At 46.3% G+C, this 24276-nt stretch overlaps 2 protein-coding genes across 3 annotated transcripts; one reads left to right on the plus strand and one right to left on the minus strand.

Annotated features, from left to right (window-relative positions):
- Positions 1-439: 439 nt before the first annotated feature.
- LOC309856527 (uncharacterized protein CXorf38) lies at positions 440-18780 on the plus strand. Of its 2 annotated transcripts, XM_082717829.1 has the most exons (7): positions 440-701; positions 853-987; positions 7607-7726; positions 9730-9879; positions 10175-10354; positions 15772-15954; positions 17459-18780. In XM_082717829.1, exons 1-6 carry the CDS (start codon positions 486-488, stop codon positions 15931-15933), a joined length of 963 nt encoding a protein of 320 aa, XP_082573955.1. In that variant the 5' UTR covers positions 440-485; the 3' UTR covers positions 15934-15954; positions 17459-18780. The 2 variants fall into 2 exon arrangements, with proteins under 2 accessions (XP_082573955.1, XP_082573956.1); XM_082717830.1 differs by lacking the exon at positions 853-987.
- A 3071-nt stretch (positions 18781-21851) lies between these two features.
- Positions 21852-22616, minus strand: MPC1L (mitochondrial pyruvate carrier 1 like). Its single transcript, XM_082717831.1, has one exon. The coding sequence runs from the start codon at positions 22533-22535 to the stop codon at positions 21981-21983; it is 555 nt and encodes a 184-aa protein (XP_082573957.1). The 5' UTR covers positions 22536-22616; the 3' UTR covers positions 21852-21980.
- Between the last annotated feature and the right edge of the window lie 1660 nt (positions 22617-24276).

Below are 24276 nucleotides of genomic sequence, written 5' to 3' on the forward strand. Positions count from 1 at the left end.
GGGTAGATGCGTGATGCAGGTAGCCAGCAGTCACACTGAACTAATGCCCTTACTTGATACAGCCTAGGAACTAAAACTATAGACTTGTATAATGCAAGGAACATATGTAATTCAAAAAGTGTGCCTTGAGCATCTTCTGTATTTCTACAATAAAAGAGCACAGACATTAGGAGAGGCGGTCGAATCGGGGACTGGCAGGTCGAATCTCGGTTTGGGGGAACAGACAAGAGGGCGTAAGAGTTTCGAGTACAAGCTCTTTAGGCAAGCATCACACATCTGCTGTCACCTAACACGGGGATGGAGCAGGCCTACCCTTTAAGACATAAGGCTCCGCCCCGGGATCCTGGGCGCCGCGCGAGCTCTGGCTCCTTCGCCTTGCACGTGAGGGCGGGCTCTGGGCGGAGCCCCGGCGGCGGAACCGCCCAGGCTTCCGCGCCTGCGCACTGCCGCCCGCCCCGCCCCTCGCCCCCGGGCCCCAACGGGAAATGGTGCTGGCTGAACTGGCCGCGCGTCTCAACTGCGCGGAGTACAAGAACTGGGTGAAGGCGGGCCACTGCCTGCTGCTGCTGCGCGGCTGCCTACAGGGCTTCGTCTCCCGCGAGGTGCTTGCCTTCCACCGCGGCCTGCTCGCCGCAGCCCCCAGCCTGGGCCCCCGCGCCGCCTGCCGCAGTGGCTCTCGGTGTAGCCCGCGCGCCCGCCAGGTGAGCCCCTGGCCCCCCTGGCCCCCGTCCCGGTCCCCGAGCGTAGGGTCCCGAGCCCTTCCTGGGGCAGGGCAGACCGCAACGACCCAGCTCACTTGCCCAAGACGCCGCCCCTCCCTCATGGGCCCCTTCTCACCGCCGCCCCCTGTAGTTTCAGCCTCAGTGTCAGGTTTGCGCAGAGTGGAAACGGGAGATTTTGAAACACCACACCAACAGGAATGGAGACGTCCACTGGGGAAACTGCCGGCCGGGCCGCTGGCCCGTCGACGCCTGGGAGGTGGCCAAGGTAAGCACCTGCTTGAGAGGGTAGGAGGTGAGCCACCAGGTAGCCGGTCACCTGGAGCCCAGAGCCCCATAAACAAATGCAAAGATAGAGGAATGGGTGTTTGATCTAGGATTTAGTGTCCAAGCAGTTCAGAGCTGCTGTACAGGATCCGATCTAGCTTAGCGAAGTAGAAGCTTCCTTTTACCTTTCTGGTAACAAGACATTTAAGTTTGCCACCCCTGCTTGGGCAGCTATAGGAAAGATTTCAGCATGAGACGCTGAGGCAAGATGTAGAGCGAGCATCCTGAACACAGGTCCAGAGGGAGAGACAGTAAGGCGTTTTTGAGTGTAGGCTCCCTGAGTAGCTCATTTTGGCTGTATGGTGCCATCAGGATGGCAGAGGAAGCCAAGGGAAGTTAGGGCTGAAACAGAATGGACTTTAAGTGGCCAGGTAAGGAATAAAACCTTGGGGAGGTTGGGTGGAGTGGGCAGCCAGAGAGAAGACTTAGAGCTTGGCTCTGTGACTTGCCAGTTGGGCCAATTGGGGATTTTTTTTTTTTTTTAATGTTTTCCAGAAGCCCAGTAAGGAGTGGGGTGGGGCAGGGCAAAGTCAGCCCCTAACACAAATTAACTTTTGTAGTCCCTCTATGTGCTGATTAGCCACAGGCACAGACTTAGTGCCTGGGAAGCAGGGATCAGAGTCCCTGCGCTGCTGCTGTTGCATGTCCTTACGCCAGGCTCTGTTCCCTAACCTCAAAGATGAGGAAGTTGGACTTGATCAGTGGCCACAGACTCATGGCTAACCTGAACCCGTAAACCCACCACATTTACACCCTCTTCCCAATTTTTTTTGTTGTTGACACACCACAGAATTGCCAACTTTTACTTTTACTTAGAAAAGAGAAACTTAAAATTCTGCTCTTCACTGTGACTGTCCCTCACCTATTTGGTCTTTGTTGCTGCTTTCATACCCTTGGAGTCCTCTTGAAGCCCGTGTGACCTGCTCATGCCCCTTTTTGTTGCTGTCACTAACAGACCTTCTAGTCCAACCCCAGTGTTTATATTCTTCGATCACATCCTCCTTTTATTCTCCTTCCTCTGAACTTGCATGGCCCAACAGCAGTCCCGATGACACCATCATCTACTTGTGCTCAGGGGGAGAATCTCACAAGGGAGAAGAATGGTTTCACTTTTAGTTCTTGATCATGAGCTCCCGTGGTCTGGCCATGGCTCTGTATAGGGCTCCTGTTCCTGCCGACAGTTGTTGCTGCCTTTCCCTCACCAAGCTCCCATTCCTCCACTCTCACTGCCAGCTACTGACTTTGTGCAATTTTTCTTAAGAGTTGATGGATGCCCCCAGATTTGTGCTTCCTCATCTTTTTACCAGACCTGCGAACCTACCTCCCTGTGCACCATCATCTTCCTTCTGGCACAAAGGAGGAAGGGCATCTCTCTTCTCACCACTTTGGCCCTTCACTTGTACCTCGGGCCATATCCCCTCCCACCTGCCTGTGGACTTTCAGACCTCAGGTATCCATTCTGTCTACCTCCCAGCTTATTCCCACCACCCTACAGATAGCTTTAATGTTACCTCTGTTTATTTAATTTTTTAAAAAAACACAGGATTAAACACAGGGTTACTATATGACCTAGCAGTACCACTTCTAGGTTTGTACGCAATGAGATGAAAATGCACATCCAGGGACGCCTGGGTGGCTCAGTTTGTTAAGCAGCTGCCTTCGGCTCAGGTCATGATCCCAGCGTCCTGGGATCGAGTCCCGCATCGGGCTCCTTGCTCTGCGGGGAGCCTGCTTCTCCCTCTGACTCTGCCTGCCACTCTGTCTGCCTGTGCTCGCTCTCACTCACTCTCTCTCTGACAAATAAATAAAAATCTTAAAAAAAAAAAAATGCACATCCACACAAGAACCTGGGCATGAGTGTTCACAGCAGCACTATTCATAACATAACAGCCAGAAGTGGAAACCACACAAATGTCCATCAGTTGATGAATGGATGAGCAAACTGTGGCCTGTCCATACAATGAAATGCCATTTAGCCATAAAAAGTGATGAACTGGGGTGCCTGGGTGGCTCAGTCAGTTGGGCATCTGACTCTTGATTTTGGCTCAGGTGGTGATCTCAAGGTGCTGGGATGGAGCCCTACATCGGGCTCCAAGCTCACTGGAGAGTCTGCCTGGGATTCTTTCTCCCTCTCCCTGGAGGAGGGCACCTGGGTGGCTCAGTTGGTAAAGCCTCTGCCTTCGGCTCAGGTCATGATCCTGGGGTTCTGGGATCGAACCCCGAATCAGGCTGTCTGCTTGGCCGGGAGCCTGCTTCCTCCTCTCTCTCTGCCTGCTTCTCTGCCTGCTTGTGGTCTCTATCTGTCAAATAAATAAATACAATCTTTAAAAAAACAAAAACAAAAAAACTTATGTGCTTCAAAGGTGTGAATTATATGATATGTGCATTATATCAATAAAGCTGTTTAGGGGCACCTAGGTGGCTCAGTGGGTTAAAGCCTCTGATTTTGGCTCAGGTCATGATCCCAGGGTCCTGGGATCGAGCCCCGAATTGTGGGGGGGGGGGTCTCTGCTCAGCAGGGAGCCTGCTTCCCCCACCACGCGCCTGCTTCTCTGCCTACTTGTGATCTCTGTCAAATAAATAAATAAAATCTTAAAAAAAAAAGAAAAAGAAAGAAAGAAAAGTGTCTCTCTCAAGGAGGGAGTACTTTGATATAAAAAAATAAATAAATAAAGCTGTTTAAAAAAACACTTGAATATGGGACGCCTGGGTGGCTCAGTTGGTTGGGCAGCTGCCTTCGGCTCAGGTCATGGTCCCAGCGTCCTGGGATCGAGTCCCGCATCGGGCTCCTTGCTCAGCGGGGAGCCTGCTTCTCCCTCTGCCTCTGCCTGCCATTCTGTCTGCCTGTGCTCGCTCTCTCCCTCTCTCTCCCTCTGATAAATAAATTAAAAAAAAATCTTTAAAAAAACACTTGAATAAATATTTGGAAAACAAAATTTAAAAAGAAAAGCTTCCCCGGGCGCCTGGGTGGCTCAGTGGGTTAAAGCCTCTGCTTTCGGCTCAGGTCATGATCTCAGGGTCCTGGGATCGAGCCCCTCATCGGGCTCTCTGCTCAGCGGGGAGCCTGCTTCCTCCTCTCTCTCTGTCTGCCTCTCTGCCTACTTGTGATCTCTGTCTGTCAAATAAATAAATAAATCTTTTAAATAAATAAATAATAAAAAGAAAAGCTTCCCTTGAGCCATTCCCTCCAGCTCTCTCCCCACATTTCTGTATTTGCCTCCCGTAAGCATACCCAGTGGAGCTTCTTAGAAAGGGCTTTGTGCCTGCGCTCTATTCCTCAGCTGCCCGTGACTCTTTAAGCCATTCCAGCCTGGCCCCTGGCCCTACCAGCCCTCTGCATCTGCCTTGTCGGGCACGTTTGACCTTCAGTTCTCCAGCCTCATCTTTCTCTCCTCTCAGGCATTTGGCACAACTGGCCCTGCTTCTTGAAGCACTCATGACTTGGTGACGTCACTGTCCCCCACGAGTTTCCTCCTAGCTCCCTGGCTCCTCCTCAGCCTCCTTCCCATCCCCAACCCGCCTTTCTCAGGCCTCTTCTGTCCCCTTCTTCTGGCGATACTGCCCCGGCCCGTGGAGTTCACTGTTCAATACTGTACTCATGCTGATGGCCCCCCGATTTGTCTCCCCAGCCCTGCCCTCTCTTCTGAGCTCCAGGTGTCCCTGTCCAGCAGCATGCTCCACCCCTCGCCATACTCCCTCCCTCCTCCTCAAGCAGGATTCATCTCTAACCCCCAACCCCGTGGCCAGGCCCCAGCAGCCACAACCTGCTACTACCCTCCCTCGGTCCTGGTCACTGCCCCCTTGTTTATACCTGCAAGCTAGTTCCTTCTCTCTGCCTCCTGCCTCCTGCTGGCTGCAGCCCCCCACCTGGCCACCTCTGCTGCTGCTCTGAGTACTTCTCCCCACAGCAGAATGTGTGGTCTTCAAGAGAGGGAATCAGATTACTTTCTTCCCTTGCCTAAAACCCCTGGATGGCTTCCTGACGTCCTTAGAATAAACTGCAAACTCCTTTCCAGGGCCAGTGAAGCCCAGCGTGATCCAGCCCCTGCTGGATTCTGCAACCTTGTCTCCTACTCACTGAAAAGGCAGGGGAGGGGAGGGGGAGGGAGTACCACGCATTTCCCACCACTGTGCATTTGACATACAGAACACATACAAAATGGCATGTGATACCATTTTAAGAAACTCCTTTCGGTGGCCCAGAGACAGCAGAGCCCCCCTGTCAGCTTCTAATTTGGAAGAAAGGGAATAATGATGAGAATAAAAAACATGAATGTAGAAAATACAGGTCTATGTTGGTGAGAAAATGTCAGACAGGACATACCGTGTCATGGAGAAGAAAAATTATGCCTGGCTTTGAAACACCTAAGATCCCCTCTAACTTGGGGACCATCCTCCCAGCAGGAGAGGAGGTTAAAAAAAATTTTTTTCCTTCAATTTTTTTGCCCTAGTTTGGCTCTGATACACGAGTTACCTTCTGTGTTAACATCATAGCATCCACAAGCGCCTGGGTGGCTCAGTAGGTTGGGCCTCTGACTCTTGATTTCAGCTCAGGTCATTATCTTCCAGTCATGGGCTCAAACCCCGCGTCAGGCTCTGTGCTCAGCGCAGAGTCTGCTTGGGATTCTCTCTCCCTCTGCCTCTCCCCCTGCTGGTATGCTCCCTCTAAATAAATAAAGAGATAAATAAAATATTTTAAAAATAAATCATAGCACGCATCATGAACTTTCAGAGGTTCAGCATGTCAGTGACTGTTAAGATGTGGAAAGAGTGATGTTACTGGCTACTGTACCTTCGGATATGGGTCATAGAGGGCATACAAAGTTTGTTTTTTTTTAAGATGTTACTTACTTATTTGAGAGAGCGTTCAAGAGAGCAAGAGGGGGCAAAGGGAGAGGGAGAAGCAGGCTTCATGCTGAGCAGAGAGCCCAACGCGGGGCTTGATCCCAGAACCCTGAGATCATGACCTGAGCCGAAGGCAGATGCTTAACTGACTGAGCCACCCAGGCGTCCCTACAGAGTTTTTTTTTTTTTTTTTAAGGATTGTATTTATTTGACAGAGAGAGATCACAAGTAGATGGAGAGGCAGGCAGAGAGAGAGAGAGGGAAGCAGGCTCCCTGCTGAGCAGAGAGCCCGATGCAGGACTCGATCCCAGGACCCTGAGATCATGACCTGAGCCGAAGGCAGCGGCTTAACCCACTGAGCCACCCAGGCGCCCCCCTACAGAGTTCTTAATTATGGGAGGTTCCAGCGGAGGATTCCAGCACGGTGAGGAACGTAGCCCTGACTCTCCTTGGCATGTGTGGGCCCCCGACCGCAAGCCCATGTTGGAATCCCATTATAAGCTGTACTGTAGGGAGCAATGCTGTTGCTTGCCTGCTGCGATGAATTTCTTTTCAAGGGAGCAGGTCTCCTTATTTAGAGTTCTTACTGCAGGCAGTCTGGCATCTGTCATCTTTTCTAGTCCCTTGGCAGGAATGTACTGGTGAGCTTCTGAGCTTGGCGAAGTGGTTGCACTCAGGTGTAAAGTTGGGACTTTTCAGGAAAGAAACATACCCAAGACTTGCAGTGACACCACTCTGGGGTCCATGCCCTAAAATCCCACAAAAGGCAAGATCATGCCAGAACAAGGCCCTTCTGGTATATTGAGCATCTCAAACCCTAGGATTCCGTCTGTAACTTCTGGGGAGGTCATGCTCGCCTTGCATCATCAACACGGTAATTGCCAACATTACAGCCTGTTGGTTTAGCACGTGCCAGGCACCGCGCAAGTGCTTCCCCTGCATTAACTCATTTAATTCTCACAATGCCCTTCGAGGCAGCTTCAGACACTTATCCTCTACTTACTGATGAGGAATCTGAGGGTAAGTAACTTGCCCAGGGTCACTCAGTTGGCAAGTGGCAGACCTGAGATTTGAATCCAGCTGTGTCCCACTGCCAAGCCCAGGCTCTTAACTTTATGCTACCATATGAACTTGCTCAAGTCATCTTTATTTTTTTTTAAAAGATTTTATTTATTTATTTGTGAGAGAGTACGAGCAGGGGAAAGGGCAGTGGGAGAAGGAGAAGCAGATTCCCCACTGAGCAGGGAGCCTGATCTGGGGGACTCGATCCCAGGACTCTGGGATCCTGACCCGAGTCGAAGGCAGACACTTAATCAACTGAGTCACCCAGGCGCCTAAAGTGCCCACTTGGGAGTAACTTATTTTTAAATTTCAAATGTTCTCCACAACTCAGCCACTGAAACTTCAGTGCCTCCTACCCATGTAGCCTGCTTATATACCGTTAGGAAAGGACAGGAAACCAGTTCTGTCCAGTGTTTAAAGTATTTCCGTATAGCAGAGGGACAGGCAGAGCAGCCCTTTGGCTACCGCCCTTGGCCAAGGCTTAGCTCTGACACTGGTTCCCGAACTTGCGTTTTGGACTCACGAGGCTCAACCTCGAAACCTCAGTAAGAGAATTTCGGTCATCATTTGGGAAGCGGGCAAATAACACTTGTCCCCGCTAGCTCTTAGGGTTGGAGGAGACTCAGGTGTCCCTTGTGCCTCCCCTACTGTAGGCTTTCATGCCCCGAGGACTGGCAGACAAAACCGGCCCCGAGGAATGTGATGCGGTTGCTCTTTTAAGTCTCATCAACTCCTGCGATCACTTCACCGTTGATCGAAAGAAAGTCACCGAGGTAAGAGCCGGCAGATTTAAAACCACACAGTGAGAGTCGGTCGGGTGGGTACTGTGAAGACCAGCTGAGAGACGCACCCTGTGGTGCCAAAGCAGCCATGCACACATAGCACACAGGCTCTCCCCGAAACAGCGGTGTGCAAAGAATGTTAGGCTTTGGTTCAAGGTTGGCGTCGCAAAGTGGGCTAGCGGGGCTCACAGCGCATGCACCTTCTCTATGTCCGAGAAGCCCCATGCAAATGCAGGTAGGAGACGGACCCCTTAGTTCTCCCTCACTGAGGTTTCCCAGGACCTTGATCTTATACTGTTTGCTGCCAAAATAGATAAACCACAGATTTCTCTTCTGTGGTCTGCCATAAACAGAAGCAAAGTATTCCATATTAAAAAAAAAAAAATAGAAGAGCAGTGTACCACCCTGTCCATCATATGCCAACATTTGAATCCTGCCCTTCTGAATTTCTTTGGCTATAGTTGCAAGACCAAGGCACACGGGACTGAAGGAAGCATAAACACTAATGGACAATGTCAGAAGAGATCACGATGGATTTAGACTTTCTCTGGGGGATTTAGACTTTCTCTGTTACACCAGAGAACAGCTCTTGCACGTTTATTTCTTTGAGGGTCATCAAAAAGCATATATAGCATACCTGGATGATATATAATATGCAGAGAAAATGCATGTATATTTTGCTGGCATGCCAGCAGTGGAAAGGACTGAGAATCTTGCATGCTCTCAGCAGAGGCAAAAACTGTCACAGTACCAGGTTGACCCCTTTGTATCTTTTAACTAAGAATGTGGAAGACTTTGTGTGAATTATATATTAATAAATGAAACATGGGGTACCTGGGTGGCTCGGTTGGTTAAGCTTCTGACTCTTGCTTTCAGCTCAGCTCTTGATCTTGGGGTTGTGAGTTCAAGTTCCATGATACATATTTAACCCCTTGACCCAGCTTCCTGGAGTTCCAACAATATTTACAAGATTTTCACATTGTCTGCTTCAGCTTTGGGTGTACCCAGAGCCAGAACCCAATATTCTTGCTTTTTGGCAGGTGGTTTTAAGTTAAGAGATTTGGGGATTGTGTAAGAGATAACCAGCCAGTCACAAGATTTCAAGAGCTAATTGTAGTTGTAGGCTTCTTTGTATTTCTGATTCCAATGACTCCTAGGTAGCAGGTGGTTGAACATCCCCTCAAGCCCTGGTAGCACCTACACGCCTCACTTGTGGATTTTGTAATTAACAAAGCCTTCCTATCATTTTTCTTTTCTTTTCTTTTTTTTTATTCCACTTGACATATGTTATGTGACATAGCTTTTTTTTTTTTTAAGATTTTATTTATGTATTTGACAGACAGAGATCACAAGTAGGCAGAGAAAGAGGGGGAAATAGGCTCCCTGCTGAGCAGAGAGCCCGATTCGGGGCTCCATCCCAGGACCCTGAGATCATGAGGCAGGGTCTCAAGGCAGAGGCTTTAACTCAGTGATCCACCCAGGCGCCCCCCCTTTTTAAAGAATTTATTTATTGGGCACATGGATGGCTCAGTGGGTTGGACCTCTTCCTTCTGCTCAGGTCATGATCTCAGAGTCCTGGGCTCGAGACCCGCATCAGGCTCTCTGCTCAGCGGGGAGCCTGCTTTCCCCTCTCCCTCTGCCAGCCTCTCTGCCTACTTGTGATTCCTCTCTCTGTCAAATAAATAAATAAAATCTTTTTAAAAATGATTTTAAAAAATAAAGACTTTATTTATTTATTTATTTGAGAGAGAGAACAAGAGTTGAGCACAGCAGGGGGAGGGGCAGAGGGAGAAGGAGAAGCAGGCTCCCTGCTAAGCAGGGAGCCCAATGTGGCACTTCATCCCTGGACCCTGGGATCATGACCTGAGCTAAAGCCAAACATTTAACTGGGCTTACCCAGGCAGCCCTGTAATTTTACTTTGGAACTACAAAATCTCCATTTACTCTGTCATTTGACTTTGAAACCTTCTTTTTTTTTTTTGGCCTTTCGGTAGGTGATTAAGTGTCGTAACGAAATCATGCATTCTTCAGAGATGAAAGTGTCTTCTCTTTGGCTTCGAGATTTTCAGATGAAGATCCAAAATTTCCTGAATGAATTCAAGAATATTCCAGAGATTGTGGCAACATACACCAGAATAGAACAGGTAAAAATCAGATTTAATAGTTTTTGTCCTAAAGAATTAAGGGGGAAAAGGCAACTGCAGTCTCTCATTTAGAATTTAGAGTTTCTTAGATTTAAATGACATTATAGAATGTGAGCAGGGGGAGAGATGCTGATACGAAATCCAGAATTGTGCTGGGCTTGAGAAGCTTATCTCTGGTCACAGGGTATTGCTGAAGTGGATCCAGTCAAAGATGTTTAGTTACAAGTTCTTTGAGCAACCCGGTGGAGCATCTTTTCCATTCCATCATTCACACATCTGTTCGGTAATCCAACAGCTGCTGACATCTGACTGGGCTGTTCACATTCCTGACGAAGATCAGCGCGATGGGTGTGAATACGAAACAGGAGTTTATCTGAGTGAGAGTCAAGTCAACGAAATAGAGATGGAATTACTAAAGGAAAAACTTCAAGAGATCTATCTTCAAGCACAAGAACAAGACGTCTTGCCTGAAGAGGTAAAAAAAAAAAAAAAAGTATCATCCGCTCGGTGTGAGTAAACAATACAAAGAAAGGCACCGGGGAGGAAAAGTCTCTCCTTTTGGCAGACTTCCAGCTATGTTTCTGATTTAGAAGTCAGATCGCTTCCAGAAATGAGTATGCTTTTGGCACAGACCAATATTACTTCGCCACAAATATTTTCACTCGGTCAGCCAACAGTCGAGTGCCCAGTGTGTGCACAGAGTGGACCAATGCGGTAAGGGATACAGCAGGGTTCTGAACAAAAGGCTCCAGGCGTTCTCAGCAGGTCAGGGGATGGTTACAAGAAAAAGACTTTGCCAAGAAGGTGCTGTTGAGCTGGAACTAGCAGAATCACACAAGAGTGTGGCAGACTGGCAAGAGCAGAAGGGTGCTGCTGGCCAAAGGAGCTGGCAGCACTGGCAGATGTCTACAAGAACAGTGGGGCATGAGTGGTGACAAGGCAGGTGTAGGAGGGACGGTCCAAAGCGAGGGCAGTCAGGTGAGCTTGGAGCCATATTTTGAAAGGCTTGCTCTGCTGTTCAAGGGGCTTGGGCCTTGTTCCCAAAAAGCAGTGGGGAGCCAACAGGTGTCTTTAAGCAAGAACGAGTAAATCGGATAGATCTGCTGTGGCTTGTAGAAAGTTAACTCACGATAGTTGCAGGCAGGAGGCTAGCAGGGGGCTGTCACAGCCCTGTGAGAATGGAAAAAAACTAGAGGGGCAGCAAAGGGGCCAGATTCTGGAGGCATTACTTGGGCAGAGCTGATGGCTCTTAGTGGCTGCTTAGATTACTTGGAGTGTGGCATGGGGCTGGAAGAAGATGGGGAAGGAGAAGTTAAAGGATCGGCAAGGTTTCCAGCTTAGGACATGGCAAGCTGATGATGGTCTTAAGTCCTGCTAGGGAATACAGGACAAATGAATCCCCTTTGTTACACGCAAGGTACAAAAAAAGTGAACAGTAGTAGAATTGTACTAGGAAAGTTCAGACATATTCCAGTACTTGCTAGATTGGAGTTCTAAATCACCAGGAGATCTTAGACAAATCATTTTACCTCTCCATTCTACCTGTCAAGGAAAGGAGTTTTGCTGCTTACCTCTTTAAAGACAGAGTGTGTATTTAATGCAAAGTGTGTGTTTCATTTATTAAGCCTTGCTCCTCACTGCCCCATAGGCCTCTATTAACCATTTTGACCTTGACCTAGATGCTTCATTCATTCAACTTGGTGAGTTCCTTTAGTAGAGGGATTGAAAACCACTGGTTTTTGGATACTCCCACCCGAGCACACCATAGGCATGTACAGAAATGAAAAAGATGGTTACGTCTTCTGTTCTCTAAATCCGTGTGTTTTATCTGACTTTATTTTAAAACATGGTTAGAACCAGCCCCAGTTTTGTTTCTGAGGCTTCTGTTAGAAGCCTCGGGGAACAGGAGACAACCTGGTGGGGGAGGGGGGACCATCAGGCTTAAGGCCCCAGAGGCGTCAATAACTCCGTCTTCTCTCTTGAGGGAGCCGTAGTTCTTTTTTTCTGTTTGTGTAACGAACAACAAAATGCGTCCGTAGTGGCACACTCAAGCCAGGAGTCTGTTTAAGTTCAGAGCTGGCAGGGAACCTGGCAGGGCCCAGATCCCCCTGTTTACCACGAGAGGCAGCAACCGCAAGGACAGGCGCTGACAGATGCCAGGCCAGACGGCTGGCAAGTGAGGGCAGGCCTGGGTCTCGCTGCCTGGTTCTATGCCTTTCTGCATTGCAGCCCTGCAGCTCCCCTATTTCCGAGGAGCTAGCTACTGTAAATTCTGACCCTCATTATCTTTGTTTCACGAACAGGAAATTGAGGTGAGTGGGTTTGTCCTCTGGGTCCCCAGAGTCTCTAGATAGCACTGATAAATTCTCATTTCTCATGCTTTCTGTTCAGTAGACTATGGCATCCCTCTTGTTATTTCAATTGATCAAAATGTAAGTTAGGATTGAGTGGCCTATTATCTCGAAGAAGTTGAAAGTTGGCTTTCCACAGCCTGTGGAACCGCTCTCTTCTGGAAGGTTCGGTACCATATATTGGCATCCGTGTACTTTAGGGTTAGTCTCCACAGTCAGAGGATTTGATAAACCAAATTCCATTGAATTGCAAGTGCCATCAACTGTAAGACAGCATGAATCCAGTTACTTCTAAGAAAGAAACAAACAATCGAAAAAAACCACTGCCAGTTTATTGTAAGACACTATCAGCGGTAAGGTGCCTTCTCATTTGAAATGCTAAAAGATGAAAAACCAGGCATCCAGGAATTTAGAAACACCATGGTTATAGTAGGACCACGGGCTTTTTTGGTGACTGTTTCACAAGACCTGTTTCTAGTGTTCGTGAAACCAGCATGGCTAACTTTGGAAAGCCAACTTGAGAAAAAAGGTTCATGGTGGTAATTTACTGTGACAGTTTCCAGGCAGGGCATCACGGAGCCTGGGGGTGCCAGGGACTGCCGAGCAGACAGAGCTCATCACTGTCCCATTCTGTTCAGTTGACGAACCTCCATGATGTCTAGCATTCTAAAAAGGGGTTCCCATTAAAATCCACTCTCTGTGCCTGCGAGATTCATTCCACTCCAAAGCCAAGTGGGAGCAGCAGCTGCTTAGGCCCCTTGGGACACCTATGCTGTGTGCCCACCATGGGCCCATCCGCAGCAGCCTCTGGCCACCACCCAAGACCCCTCCATCGTGCTCTGCCAGCCCTCAGGGCTCTGTTAGGGTCCAGCAAGTTTAGCCATTCAACAAAAGCATGGCAAGCACAGTAGGCGGCTGAGAAACATGTAAGGAATTTGCGCATTCTTTAAAATCATTAGCGATTTCTTAAAATGGGGGGGGGGGGGACACCATCTCCACAGAGATCCCTGGGGAGCCTTGAGCAGTGGGGAGGAGGGATGGAAATGACCCTTCATTTATGACATTTCAAAAATAGTTACAGACCATGTGCCTCCCATGTGCCAGGCCCTGTTCTGGAAGCTTGGTGTGTGTCAGTGAACAAAACAAAGACCCCGGTAGGGGGAGGCAGTAAACAGTCAACGTTGTATGTATGCGCTGCTTCTAAGCATTAGAAGTACTATGTGGAGCACAGTCTGGGCGATCAGGACTTAGCCCAATCGGCTGGAGCCCCTGGGGCTGAGGGGCAGGTTGTGTTCTGGTTGGGGGGATGCTTGCGGAGGATTAGGCAGGTGCACACCTGGAGGAAGGGCCTTCAGGCAGGGGTAAAGAAGGGAAGGTGGAAGAAGCAAGTGTGGGTGGCTTGTTAGCCATTGGAAGGGCAGAGTCTTTCCCTCTTGAGCCCAGGGCGGCCAGGAGTGGGGAGAGCTGGGAGGAGGCTGTCGCCCATACTGGCTTCAGAGCCCACGTAGGGTGGTGAGAAGGGGCACAGAGACAAGCCCAAGAGTTTGGAGGAATGGAGGTGCTAAGCATCTTTTGCCTGGAGCAGTGCATAGCACGCAGTAGACTGGATCTGGATAAATATTTGTGGAATGACCATAGAAAGGAAAGGATATACCTGAAGCGACGCTAAGCACTTGAAGTAGATTATTTCTAGTCCTTTTAAGAATCCTAGGCAGCGTTGGTATCATTGTCCTCCATTTGCATACGTGCAAGGAAGCTCAGAGAGATCAGGTGTCTGGCCCAGAGTCACAAAGCTGGTTAAGTGGTAAAGCTGGGCTTCACAATCCAAGTCTGTCTGACTATATTCCTTAATTTTTCCAGACTTTCTGTTTTTCTACCTCTATTTCCTCTTCTCCCTTTACCTATAGACGTGCATAAGCCTTCCCCATTCTTAATTTAAAAAGTTTGTTTTGACTGTGTCAAACTGACTTTTTACCTTGTTCCAATGTGTTCATTTTGAATTTTGTACCTGTATATTTATTACTATTAAAACGTATATTTTATAAATATTTAATAGTAATAAGTATACATATATGTAATAGTAATAAATGTGCAGGTACAAATTCCAAACGAAAGGGCTTCATTTTATTTTATTTTTTAAAAGATTTTATTTATTTGAGAGTAAAAGAGCATGTGTGAGTGGGAGGAGGGGCAGAGGGAGAGAAAGGGAGAGAACCTCAAGCGGACCCCACTCTGAGCACAGAGCCTGTCGCGGGGCTCTATCCCACAACCCTGAGATCATGACCAGAGCCAAAATCAAGAGTTGACTGCCCAACTGAATAAGCCACCCACACGCCCCTTATTTTATTTTTATATGAATATATATATATATATATATATGCAAATGTGTTTATATACACATATAGAGATGGGGTAGCTATATAGGCCTTTTCTACAAATGTAGGAGGTTTTAAAGCAAAAAAGAATTTACAAAATTTTTTCCATTTTTATTGATATGTAATTGACATGCAGCATTACATAAGTTTAGGGTGTACGACGTGATGACCCGACCTACATGTTACCACAAATGGTGGAATTTCCTTCTTTTTATGGCCGAGAAATATCCCATTGTATATATATACCACATCTTTGTTACCCATTCATCTCTCAGTGGTTACTTAGGTTGTTTTCATGTCTTAGCTGTTGTAAATAATGCTGCTTATGAATTCAGGGGTGCACATCATCTCTTCGACATGGTGTTTCCGTTTCCTTCAGATATCTTCCCAGAAGTGGAACTGCTGGATCATGGGGTAGCTCTATTTTTAATTTTTTGAGGCGCCTCCGTACTGTTTGCCACACTGGCTGCACTAATTTACATTCCACCAATAGTTCACAAGGGTTCCCTTTTCTCTACCTCCTCTCCAATGTTGGTTATCTCCTGTCTTTTCAGTGATGGCCATTCTAACAGGCATGTGGTGAGATCACATTGTGGTTGTTTTTCTTTATTCTTTTTTAAGATTTCATTTATTTATTAGACACAGAGAGAGAGGGAACACAAGCAGGAGGAATGAGAGAAGGAGGAGTAGTCTCCCCACTGAACAAGGAGCCTGATGCAGGGCTCAATCCCAGGACCCTGGGAATCATGACCTGAGCCGAAGGCAGACACTTAACGACTGAGCCTCGCAGGTGTCCCCTCATCATGGTTTTGATTTATGTTTCCCTGATGAGGAGCAATGTCAAGCACCTTTTCATGTACCTGTTGGCCAATAATACATCTTCTTTGGAAAAATGTCTATTTAGGTCCTTTGTCTATTTTTAATTGGATTATTTGGAGGTTTTTGGCTATTGGGTTGTACGAGTTCCTCATCTATTTTGGATATTAGCCTTTAAAAAGCAAAAAAAAATTGAGGAGACAAACAAACAACCCCTTGTGTGGCCCCAGAACCAACTATTGGCGGACACGTGAAAAGGAGCCAGTCTCGGACCTAGTAAGTTTTCCATCTGAATTACAGGCCTGCTATTAAATGATCTAAGTCGTACATCATATGATTTCCTCTTGCAGATCTTAAACCGACTGCAAGTGATAAAAGAATTTCTGAGAAACAATAAGGATCTTAGAAGTGGTCTTATAGGAGATCTGCAGAAGCTAGACAGCCTCCATCTACAGCACCAAACCCCAGATTCCAAGGAACCTGGGACCCAGACACCTGAAGGGAAGGCCTGAGGTGATTTCCTGCATGTGACGGTAAGTAAGGACAAAATAACCTCATCACCCTGATGCCTGTTCTCTTATGTAAGGCGGTGATGAACACACAGTTTGGTCTAACCTGAAGTTTCCCCGTGTTCTTATTATTTGAAAGAAAGGACATTGAGCTCTGTGCTCTAATTGGTGGTTCTCACATCTGTGAAGTAATTCAACATAATGTCCCTGTCAGCTTTGTTTAGTCCAATATACCTGGAGTCACTGGTCTAGTCTTAAGTAGATCAACTTTCTGACTTCATCAAAAAGCCTGTCAGCTCTAAAACAATGCCAGTGATACCTAGCTTTTAACAACTTGTTCATTTCCATAAGAAAAATTTGTTAAAATGACTGTCTCCAATGTTTCATGGTTTTCCTTTCAAATAAAGGAAATTAAATATTTTCTATTGTTTTAGATTGCCCTCTGATAGAAATCAGGCCTGTTATGTGAATGTCAGCATGGCTTCAATCTCAGCTTTTCTTTTCTGTGCAAAAGGAAACACTTATCAGAGTACCCTGGCCCAGACAGAAAAGGAATTTTTGTTGGTTTTTCCTACACTTCTTTGACTCTTTGGGAATATTTTTTTTAATATTCATAAGCTTGGTGTTGTGTTATCTGTAACCACCCAGAAAATGTTAGATGCTGCTGTGCCAAAACTTGCTGTCATCCAGGGTTTTTCTTGTTTTATTTGTTTGTTTTGATTTTGGGGTTTTAGGGTTTGGGGCATTGGGTTTTTTGGGGGAGGGTGGTTTTTTGTTTTTGTTTTTGTTTTCCATTCAGAAGATAAGATTCTTTTCTGGTCCTAAACTTTAAACTGCTTCACACAGTAAAGTCTGTGGTTGGCCAGGCCTGCACGAAGGGTCACACTGAGTGCTCTACCCAATGGCACCCAAGCCCTGTCCCCACACCCATTCCTGAAAGTCTCTTTTAGGAGGATGCCCAAGCGGCAGCAGGGGACAGCGGGGGGTGGGGGGGCTGTGATATAAATGTTGAGGTATAAATCCTTCCTTTTTGGAAGAAGGCAAGAAAACAAATCTCTGGAAAGGCCATTTCCTAGCCTTTTCTGGTTAGTACAGAATTATTGGTCCCCGTTTCTGATAGGCCAGGCCGGTAGGGTGAGGAGGTGGGCCCAGGCTGGTCGCGGGGGACTGGAGAACACAGTGACTTGACTGACCAAAGCAGGCAGAGGGCCCAAGCCAGCATCACAGATGGGGACGTTGGGGAAAGCTCTGCAGTTGCTGGCTTGTGTATGACACTCCTGGGAAAAGTCACCTCCCGTGGCCATCATGGCCCTTTCTGGTCAGTTCTATATATTCTCAGTGCCGAGCACAGGGCCTAGCCCTCGTATGCTTCACAAATACTTGTTGACTGAAGGATCCACCAACAATTTATTCTTACACATGAATGTGTGTCATACTATTAACTAAGCCTTGTCCTTTGTTATGAGATTTAAGGATGAAATATCACCATTCTTAACAGAAATTCAGAGACATCATTTTCTTTCCACAGATTGACAAACTCATCTGTAACTTCATCTGTTGCTTTACCCCAAGAGTTCTCCACTTCTGACTTTGTCCTGTTTGTTTCCTCAACTGCAAAACCACTGTCCAGTCATATGCAGTGGTCCATGGGATCAGCCTCCCTCCCCTCCATCTGCTCCTTTTCAAAGCCAGCAGTACTTAACCGGGCCAGGTCATTTCTGGACCTTCAGGGACAGAATTGCCACCTGCCGCACTCCTTGGAGGAAGTGTTTCCACTCCAAGCCCAAAGGAAGCCATCGTTCGCTTGCTCGGCTGCCCATCAAGGATGTGCTCTGTAGACAGCAGAGGGTGGGGGTATATATGGCATATTTTTACATTAAAATGCATGTATAAAATGCTGTAAACCCTGCATGAAGGCAGATGTTCCTAACTGACGGGTCTTGAATTGTACATTTTCTTTGTCTGTTCATTTCACACAATTTCTTTAAAAAAACTTCCATAGTAAAGTAAGAATCTTCGTTGTTCTCGCAACCATGCCCAGACTAAGAAAATTGCTGAAACATTTCCCAGCTTCTAGATGTAAGGTACATCTGGAAGGTAGGATCCAATTAAATCTTGATTCACTAACCAAGTTAAGACCTGCTTTCAAACTTTAGTAACTTAGGGTTATGAACACTTTCGTCTCATATCCCTTGTGTCCAGTTAGCTTTTCCTTCTCTCTCAAACATTTATCAAGTGTCCGCCACAGCTGGGCACTAAAGAGGATGCCAGATGTGAGGATGTATAAGGTATGGACAATATTATATGTGCCATCGTCTTGGATTTATTGTCTGCTCTGATAAATGAAAGATACTGTGCAGAAAACGTTATACTGGCAACATTTAACTACATTGAAATCGAAGAAAGGGAAGACGTGTCCAGAGAGGGCTTTAAAGTAAATGGAGCGTGCACAGGGCCTCTCCTCTACGAATCTGGGCACGTGGCCCATGATGCACACACGGGGGGTGCTCACAGTGGCACCGGGAGCCTGGCATCAAGAGATGACTGGTGAAATCCCAGCGCATCCAAGCCGCAGAGCACTCTGTGGTTGTAAAGAAGAATGTCGTCATGCTGCAGTGGAGGGATACAGAAGGATCTCTAACACACACGGAACAGAAGCAGAACGTTCAGCATTGCATGGTATACTGTAACTCTTGTCTTTTTCAGCAAAAGGTTGGGAAAGTTGTATGCCTGTCCCAGGCTCCTTTGCTGTGTTACTGCTGGGAGAGGAATTGAGGTCGAGGGGGGTGGTTAGAAGAAATGTGGCTATTCTGTTTGTGGCATTGTCCCATATAAAATTTGTTCAACAAACATGTGCTCCTGGTATTTTGAAAGTTCTTAATTACAGTCTGTTCATTTCAAGATAATCAAGAGACGTGAACAATATAAATTCAAACTATAAGACTTATGTGTCAAATTCCCTGGAATAGGTTGTAGCCTCCCATTTTTGCGGGGGTCGGCTCCACCTCTAGGGGCCCTGGGGAGGCGGTAGCATCCGGAGAAGCCCAGGAGGTGGTCTCCCTTTTACACAGGGCTGTTTCGTCTCCAAGGGCCTGGTTTCTATCCAACAATATGATTTACTCTCTCCTCCTCTCCCTGTGACACAGTAGGTGGAAGAATTAGAGGAGAAAGAGTTTTGACATTATGGTTGCAAAGGTAAGGCAATTCTTCGGATTTTAGCCTGTGCTTTTCCAGGGAACTCAGAGGACCCAAGGAGAAGGACGTTACTTATTAGGCTCAGTATAAAACACGAATTCTAGGTAATAACAGAAGTGTGTCAGTAACAAAAACTTATGGAAAAATAACTCTGCCAATTCAAAATGTTATTGGCTTCATAAAGTAGCAGAAGAGATCTGTAGACAGGTTAAATTGTGAAGGCCAGAAAGGACTGTATTTGATAGTTTGGGGAGATTATAAGTGATTGTTACCCTAATGATTTGAAAGCCTCATTTTTATTAAAGTATTAATCACTTATATGGCTTTAAACATGAATATCCTAGGCAACAAAGGGTTAGGCCTCTTGGGTGGGCATACTACAAATTAGATCCTGTAAGTGGAACATTGCCTTAGAGTTGGAGGCATTGGAATCTTTTGGATTTTTTTCTCTAATCATTTTGCCCTCTAAATTATAAATGTAGAATAATGGGAAATTATCAGTAGGGATTATTACCTACTTTTCCCTTACCAGGTTAATTAGAAACCTACCTGCCTTTGATTGAAATATACTCAAATTACAAAATACATGTTGTAAGACAGATCTAAAAATATATGAATTTCTACTCACGTAGTGAAGGGAAAAATTCAAGTTTTAATAAAAATTTTGACATAAGGTTATGACTCATTTCGAAACTTTACGAACTAGTTTTTATTACTACATTATATAGTCTGAACTATATAAATATGAAAATACTATCTTCCAGAGACTTCTTTCCCGCTTGCTTCTCAAACCCATGCTCCATGATATATGCATGTTAGTAATGACCACACAACTGTAAACTGAGCATTTTGTGACATCTTTTGGGAGAAGGTGAGTGATGACCTGACATGCTTTATTACTTTATACTGAGTTTCAGAAAGGCATGAGAAATTTAATTTCAGAACCATATGTGGTAGCCAGCCTCCAAGATGCTCCCCCCCACAAAAGATCCCTGCCTCCCAGTATTCCCACCCTTGTATTTTCCTCCCACAACGTACTGGGGTTGGTTCACGTGGCCAATAGGAAACAGCTGAGTGATGGTATGTCACTTCCCAGATGACGACATAGAAGACTATGTGTGAGATGAGGGATTTGATCTCAAGACCCTGAGATCACAGCTTGAGCCCAAACTGAGTCAGATGCTTAACCTACTGTGCCACCCAGGGGCCCTCCTTTGCATTTGAAATCTTTTTTTTTTTTTAAGACTATTTATTTATTTGACAGAGTGCACAAGTAGGCAGGGCAGCAAACAGAGGGAGAGGGAGAAGCAGGCTCTCCACTGAGCAGGGAGCCCGATGTAGGGCTCAATCCCAGGACCCTGGGATCATGACCTGAGTGGGCCGAAGGCAGCCACTTAACCGACTGAGCCACCCAGGCGCCTCTGCATTCGAAATCTTTAACAAAAGTAGGGTTTAAGCACTCTTCACCCCGTAGAACCCTCTGGAACTCCCTGCATCTCCAGAGGCAGATTTGGCATCAAATCCTAAAAGGCAGCCTCTGCTGCAGAGACAGTGGCCTTACACTCACAGCCCCACCCTTTTCTTTCCCCACGTCATGTAACCTGGTTTAAGACAAGTCCTTAGCAGGGGCACCTGGGTGGTTCAGTGGGTTAAAGCCTCTGCTTTCGGCTCAGGTCATGATCCCAGGGTCCTGGGATTGAGCCCCACATCGGGCTCTCTGCTCAGCGGGGAGCCTGCTTCCTCCTCTCTCTGCCTGCTTCTCTGCCTACTTGTGATCTCTGTCTGTCCAATGAATAAATAAAATATTAAAAAAAAAAAAAGATAAGTCCTTAGCACCCATAAGATTCCTAAGGGGACACTGTGAGCTAATGCTGTTGACCCTTGTCCCCAACCCTAGCTAGCCACAGGGCAATAGTCTTATCAGTTTTACCGACTGCCATTTCCCCCCATTTTTAGGCAAGAAGAGGAAACGATTGTGATTTTGTCATTTTTATTTTCTATTTACCTAGAATCCAGGGTTGACAGTAACTAAACTCAGGTTTGTTTATCCTGTTTCCACCATAGATTCTTTAATTGCTATCCAATCACCAAGAGATTCTAGGTTCTCTTAATAGGTACTTTTTAAAGGCCTAAATTGGATTTCACTGAATTCATTTAAACCCACTTCGAACTATTTCCCTCAGTAGCAATATCCCCCGACTTGTTTTTGCTGCAAAGAGATTAATGCCTGTACCAAGTTTTTTTTTTTTTTTTTAAGATTTTATTTATTTATTTGACAGAGAGAGACCCAGCAAGAGAGGGAACACAAGCAGGAGAGGTGGGAGAGGGAGAAACAGACTTCTCCACGAGCAGGGAGCCCAATGTGGGGCTCAATCCCTGGACCCTGGGATCATGACCTCAGCTGATGGCAGACGCTTAACGACTTAAGCCACGCAGGTGCCTGTACCAAGTTTTAAAAATCATGTATGCTACCAAGCATTATTTGACCTGGACACCCCGAAACAAGAAACAAAGCACCATCTCAGGAACGCTATCATTCATTCTTCCTCCCCTGTAAAAACTAACCCTCAGATGCAGGTCCAGCGAAGAGGAAGACCAGCCAATCTACCCCCACCTAAGAACATTTTATTTCCAGATCACGAAATAAACAACACTCAACACCTTCAGTTCTGCTCTATTTTCTCTTCTTTATTAACCAAACTGCAGGTTTCAGTCAGACTCGCAATTTTATTAGAGTAAAAACCAAACTTCACTGGTCTCTTTAGGGAGAACAGTTCAGTGTTTGCAAGCTGCAAAGTTTCAATCGGGCCCTCTCCACCACGCTTCTGGGGCAATGGGTTGGGGCTGGCAGCTGCCTAACAGGAGTCATCATTGTCAAGGTCGCTAACAGGTATAGGACAGCTGGTGGGATCGGGGGTGATGGCAGCTGTGGTACCAACAGCCGCCGACGCGCCTCCGCCACAGTAGTAATTCAGGTAGCGGCTCAGCTGCACACTCCGCGCCACGACATTGGTGCTGTGGCACACGAACAGCAGCAGGTTTCGAGGCTGTACACGGTAGGCGAAATGCATGAAGGCCATCAAGTAGAAGATGAGCGCTACTGTCATACGGCCACTGATGATTTCAGGTGATGCGTTCATGTCCTTTAAGGCAGCCAGCGGAAGGCCATAGTTGGCCACAGGACCCCAGAAGTGAGTGCTGGCCAGGTAGTTCCGGAACTCCTTGGTCTTCATATAGTCCCTCGCACTCCGCCACAGTGCCGCCACCATCGCCATGATCTCCAAGGCATGAGAGCACCAACGAAATAACAGCCAACCTACGATGACGTAGGATGCAGAGCCTACTCCGCACAGCCTGAACCCGTGACCTCGCGCCTTTGCGTGGTTGCCATAAAGTGCTCCACACAGCATGTGCGGCTGTCGTGTGTGCTTGTGGTGCGGGAGGTATAGCCACGCCCCCGCACCTTCCCGTGACTGCCGTAAAGTGCATTGGATAGACACGTGCTGCTGTCAGATACGCCTTTAGGGGCAAGAGGCGTGGCCTCACCGTCAGGCCTGAGCAGCACGGCCATAAAGTGTGCAGCGCGTGAACCCTGTCCTGTGTTTGTGTATTTCTGTTTCTCTGGCAGCCTCATCCACCGCTCGCCCTTTTGCTGAGACCACCGTAAAACTCCCAGGGCTCCGTGCGCCACCCAGGGAGGTGAGTGTCCAGCTGTGTGCTTCTCCTCCGTATCCAAAGGGAAGCTCTGATTGTTCTGTCCGGTCTGTGGGCAGTGTGGACTAGACGTGATACAATATCGTTCAACCAGGTGCACAAATTTAATCCTTACACAATTTGCCTGAGTGTTGCATCTAGAGTGACGTTTCACCCCTAAACATTTCCGCATCTGGCTCTTAACAAGGACATTTCCCTACTTAATCACAGTACAATAATCCACTCAGATACTTTTATGTACAGTACTATTTAATATGCAGTGCATACTTAAAATTTAGAGTTTTGTGGCTGTTTCTTTTCTTTTTTGTTGGGAGAGGGGAGATCCAGTCAAAATTCACATTTAATTACCTCTTTTAGATTAATCTTCCTTAGTGTAGAGGAGTTCCCAGCATTTTTTCTTTTTATGACATTGACATTTTTGCGAAAAGTACAAGTCAGTGGTTTTTCAGAATATCCTTAATTTGGATTTATATGTTTTCTCATAAACAAATATTTGGGGGCAAGAATACTACACATGTGATGGTGTGTCCTTAGTGCATCACAGTGGAAGGCACCTGATGTTACTTTGTTCTATCATTGGTGATATTAAGTTTGATTTTTTTGTTGTTGTTGTTTGTTTGATTTTGTTAAGGCTTTGTCTGCCAGGTTTCTCCCCTCTGTAATCAACAAATAATCCAAACTCTCTTTGAGAGTTTATGGAAGTTCTACTCCAACAGTCTTTCACCTAATAGTTAATATCCATTGATTAAAATTCTTAATGACAAAACTGATGATTATTTTCCATGTGTTTTCTATTTTTTCTAGTTGAAAATTTGAAAAGTAATTAAGTATACATTGAGGTAACTAATACTTTAGTGATTTATGAACAAGACCATGGTATCTTTAAAAATTAGTACATTCATTATCTTTATTTACATCCCAAATATTTCTCAGCTGTAGCTTAGAATATATGGTATAACCATTGCTCAAAAGGAAAACAGCATATTTTTTAGATAACTTTTTAAAATGCTGGGCTTCCAAATAGAGATGACTGGTATACCAGTATAAATTAGTTCAGTGTAAGTTTGAATCAATAAATCAGCAACCGTGAATTGAAAGACATTTTAGACCTATAATGTCAGATGCTCGATCCCCCAGTGTCCTAAAAGAAAGGTGGGTTACCACTCCTATCTGCAAAAAGACCTTTCAGTACTTGTAGATCTTCTCATTTGGGTTGTTACTTCACTTTGATTACCTATTGCTATGTAATAGATCACCCTAGAACTTAGTGGCTGACAACAGTTCTTTATTTTACTCACACATTTGCACATTGGGTGGGACTCACTAATTGTTGTTATCACCACTTGGAGCAGCTCAGTTTAGGGCTGGAAGATCCACTTTCAAAATGGCTTACTAATATGGCTAACAAGTTAACACTGCTTGTTGGCCAGGTGCTCA

This window comes from Mustela nivalis (assembly GCF_964662115.1).
Source record: "Mustela nivalis genome assembly, chromosome: X".
Taxonomy (NCBI): Eukaryota; Metazoa; Chordata; class Mammalia; order Carnivora; family Mustelidae; genus Mustela; species Mustela nivalis.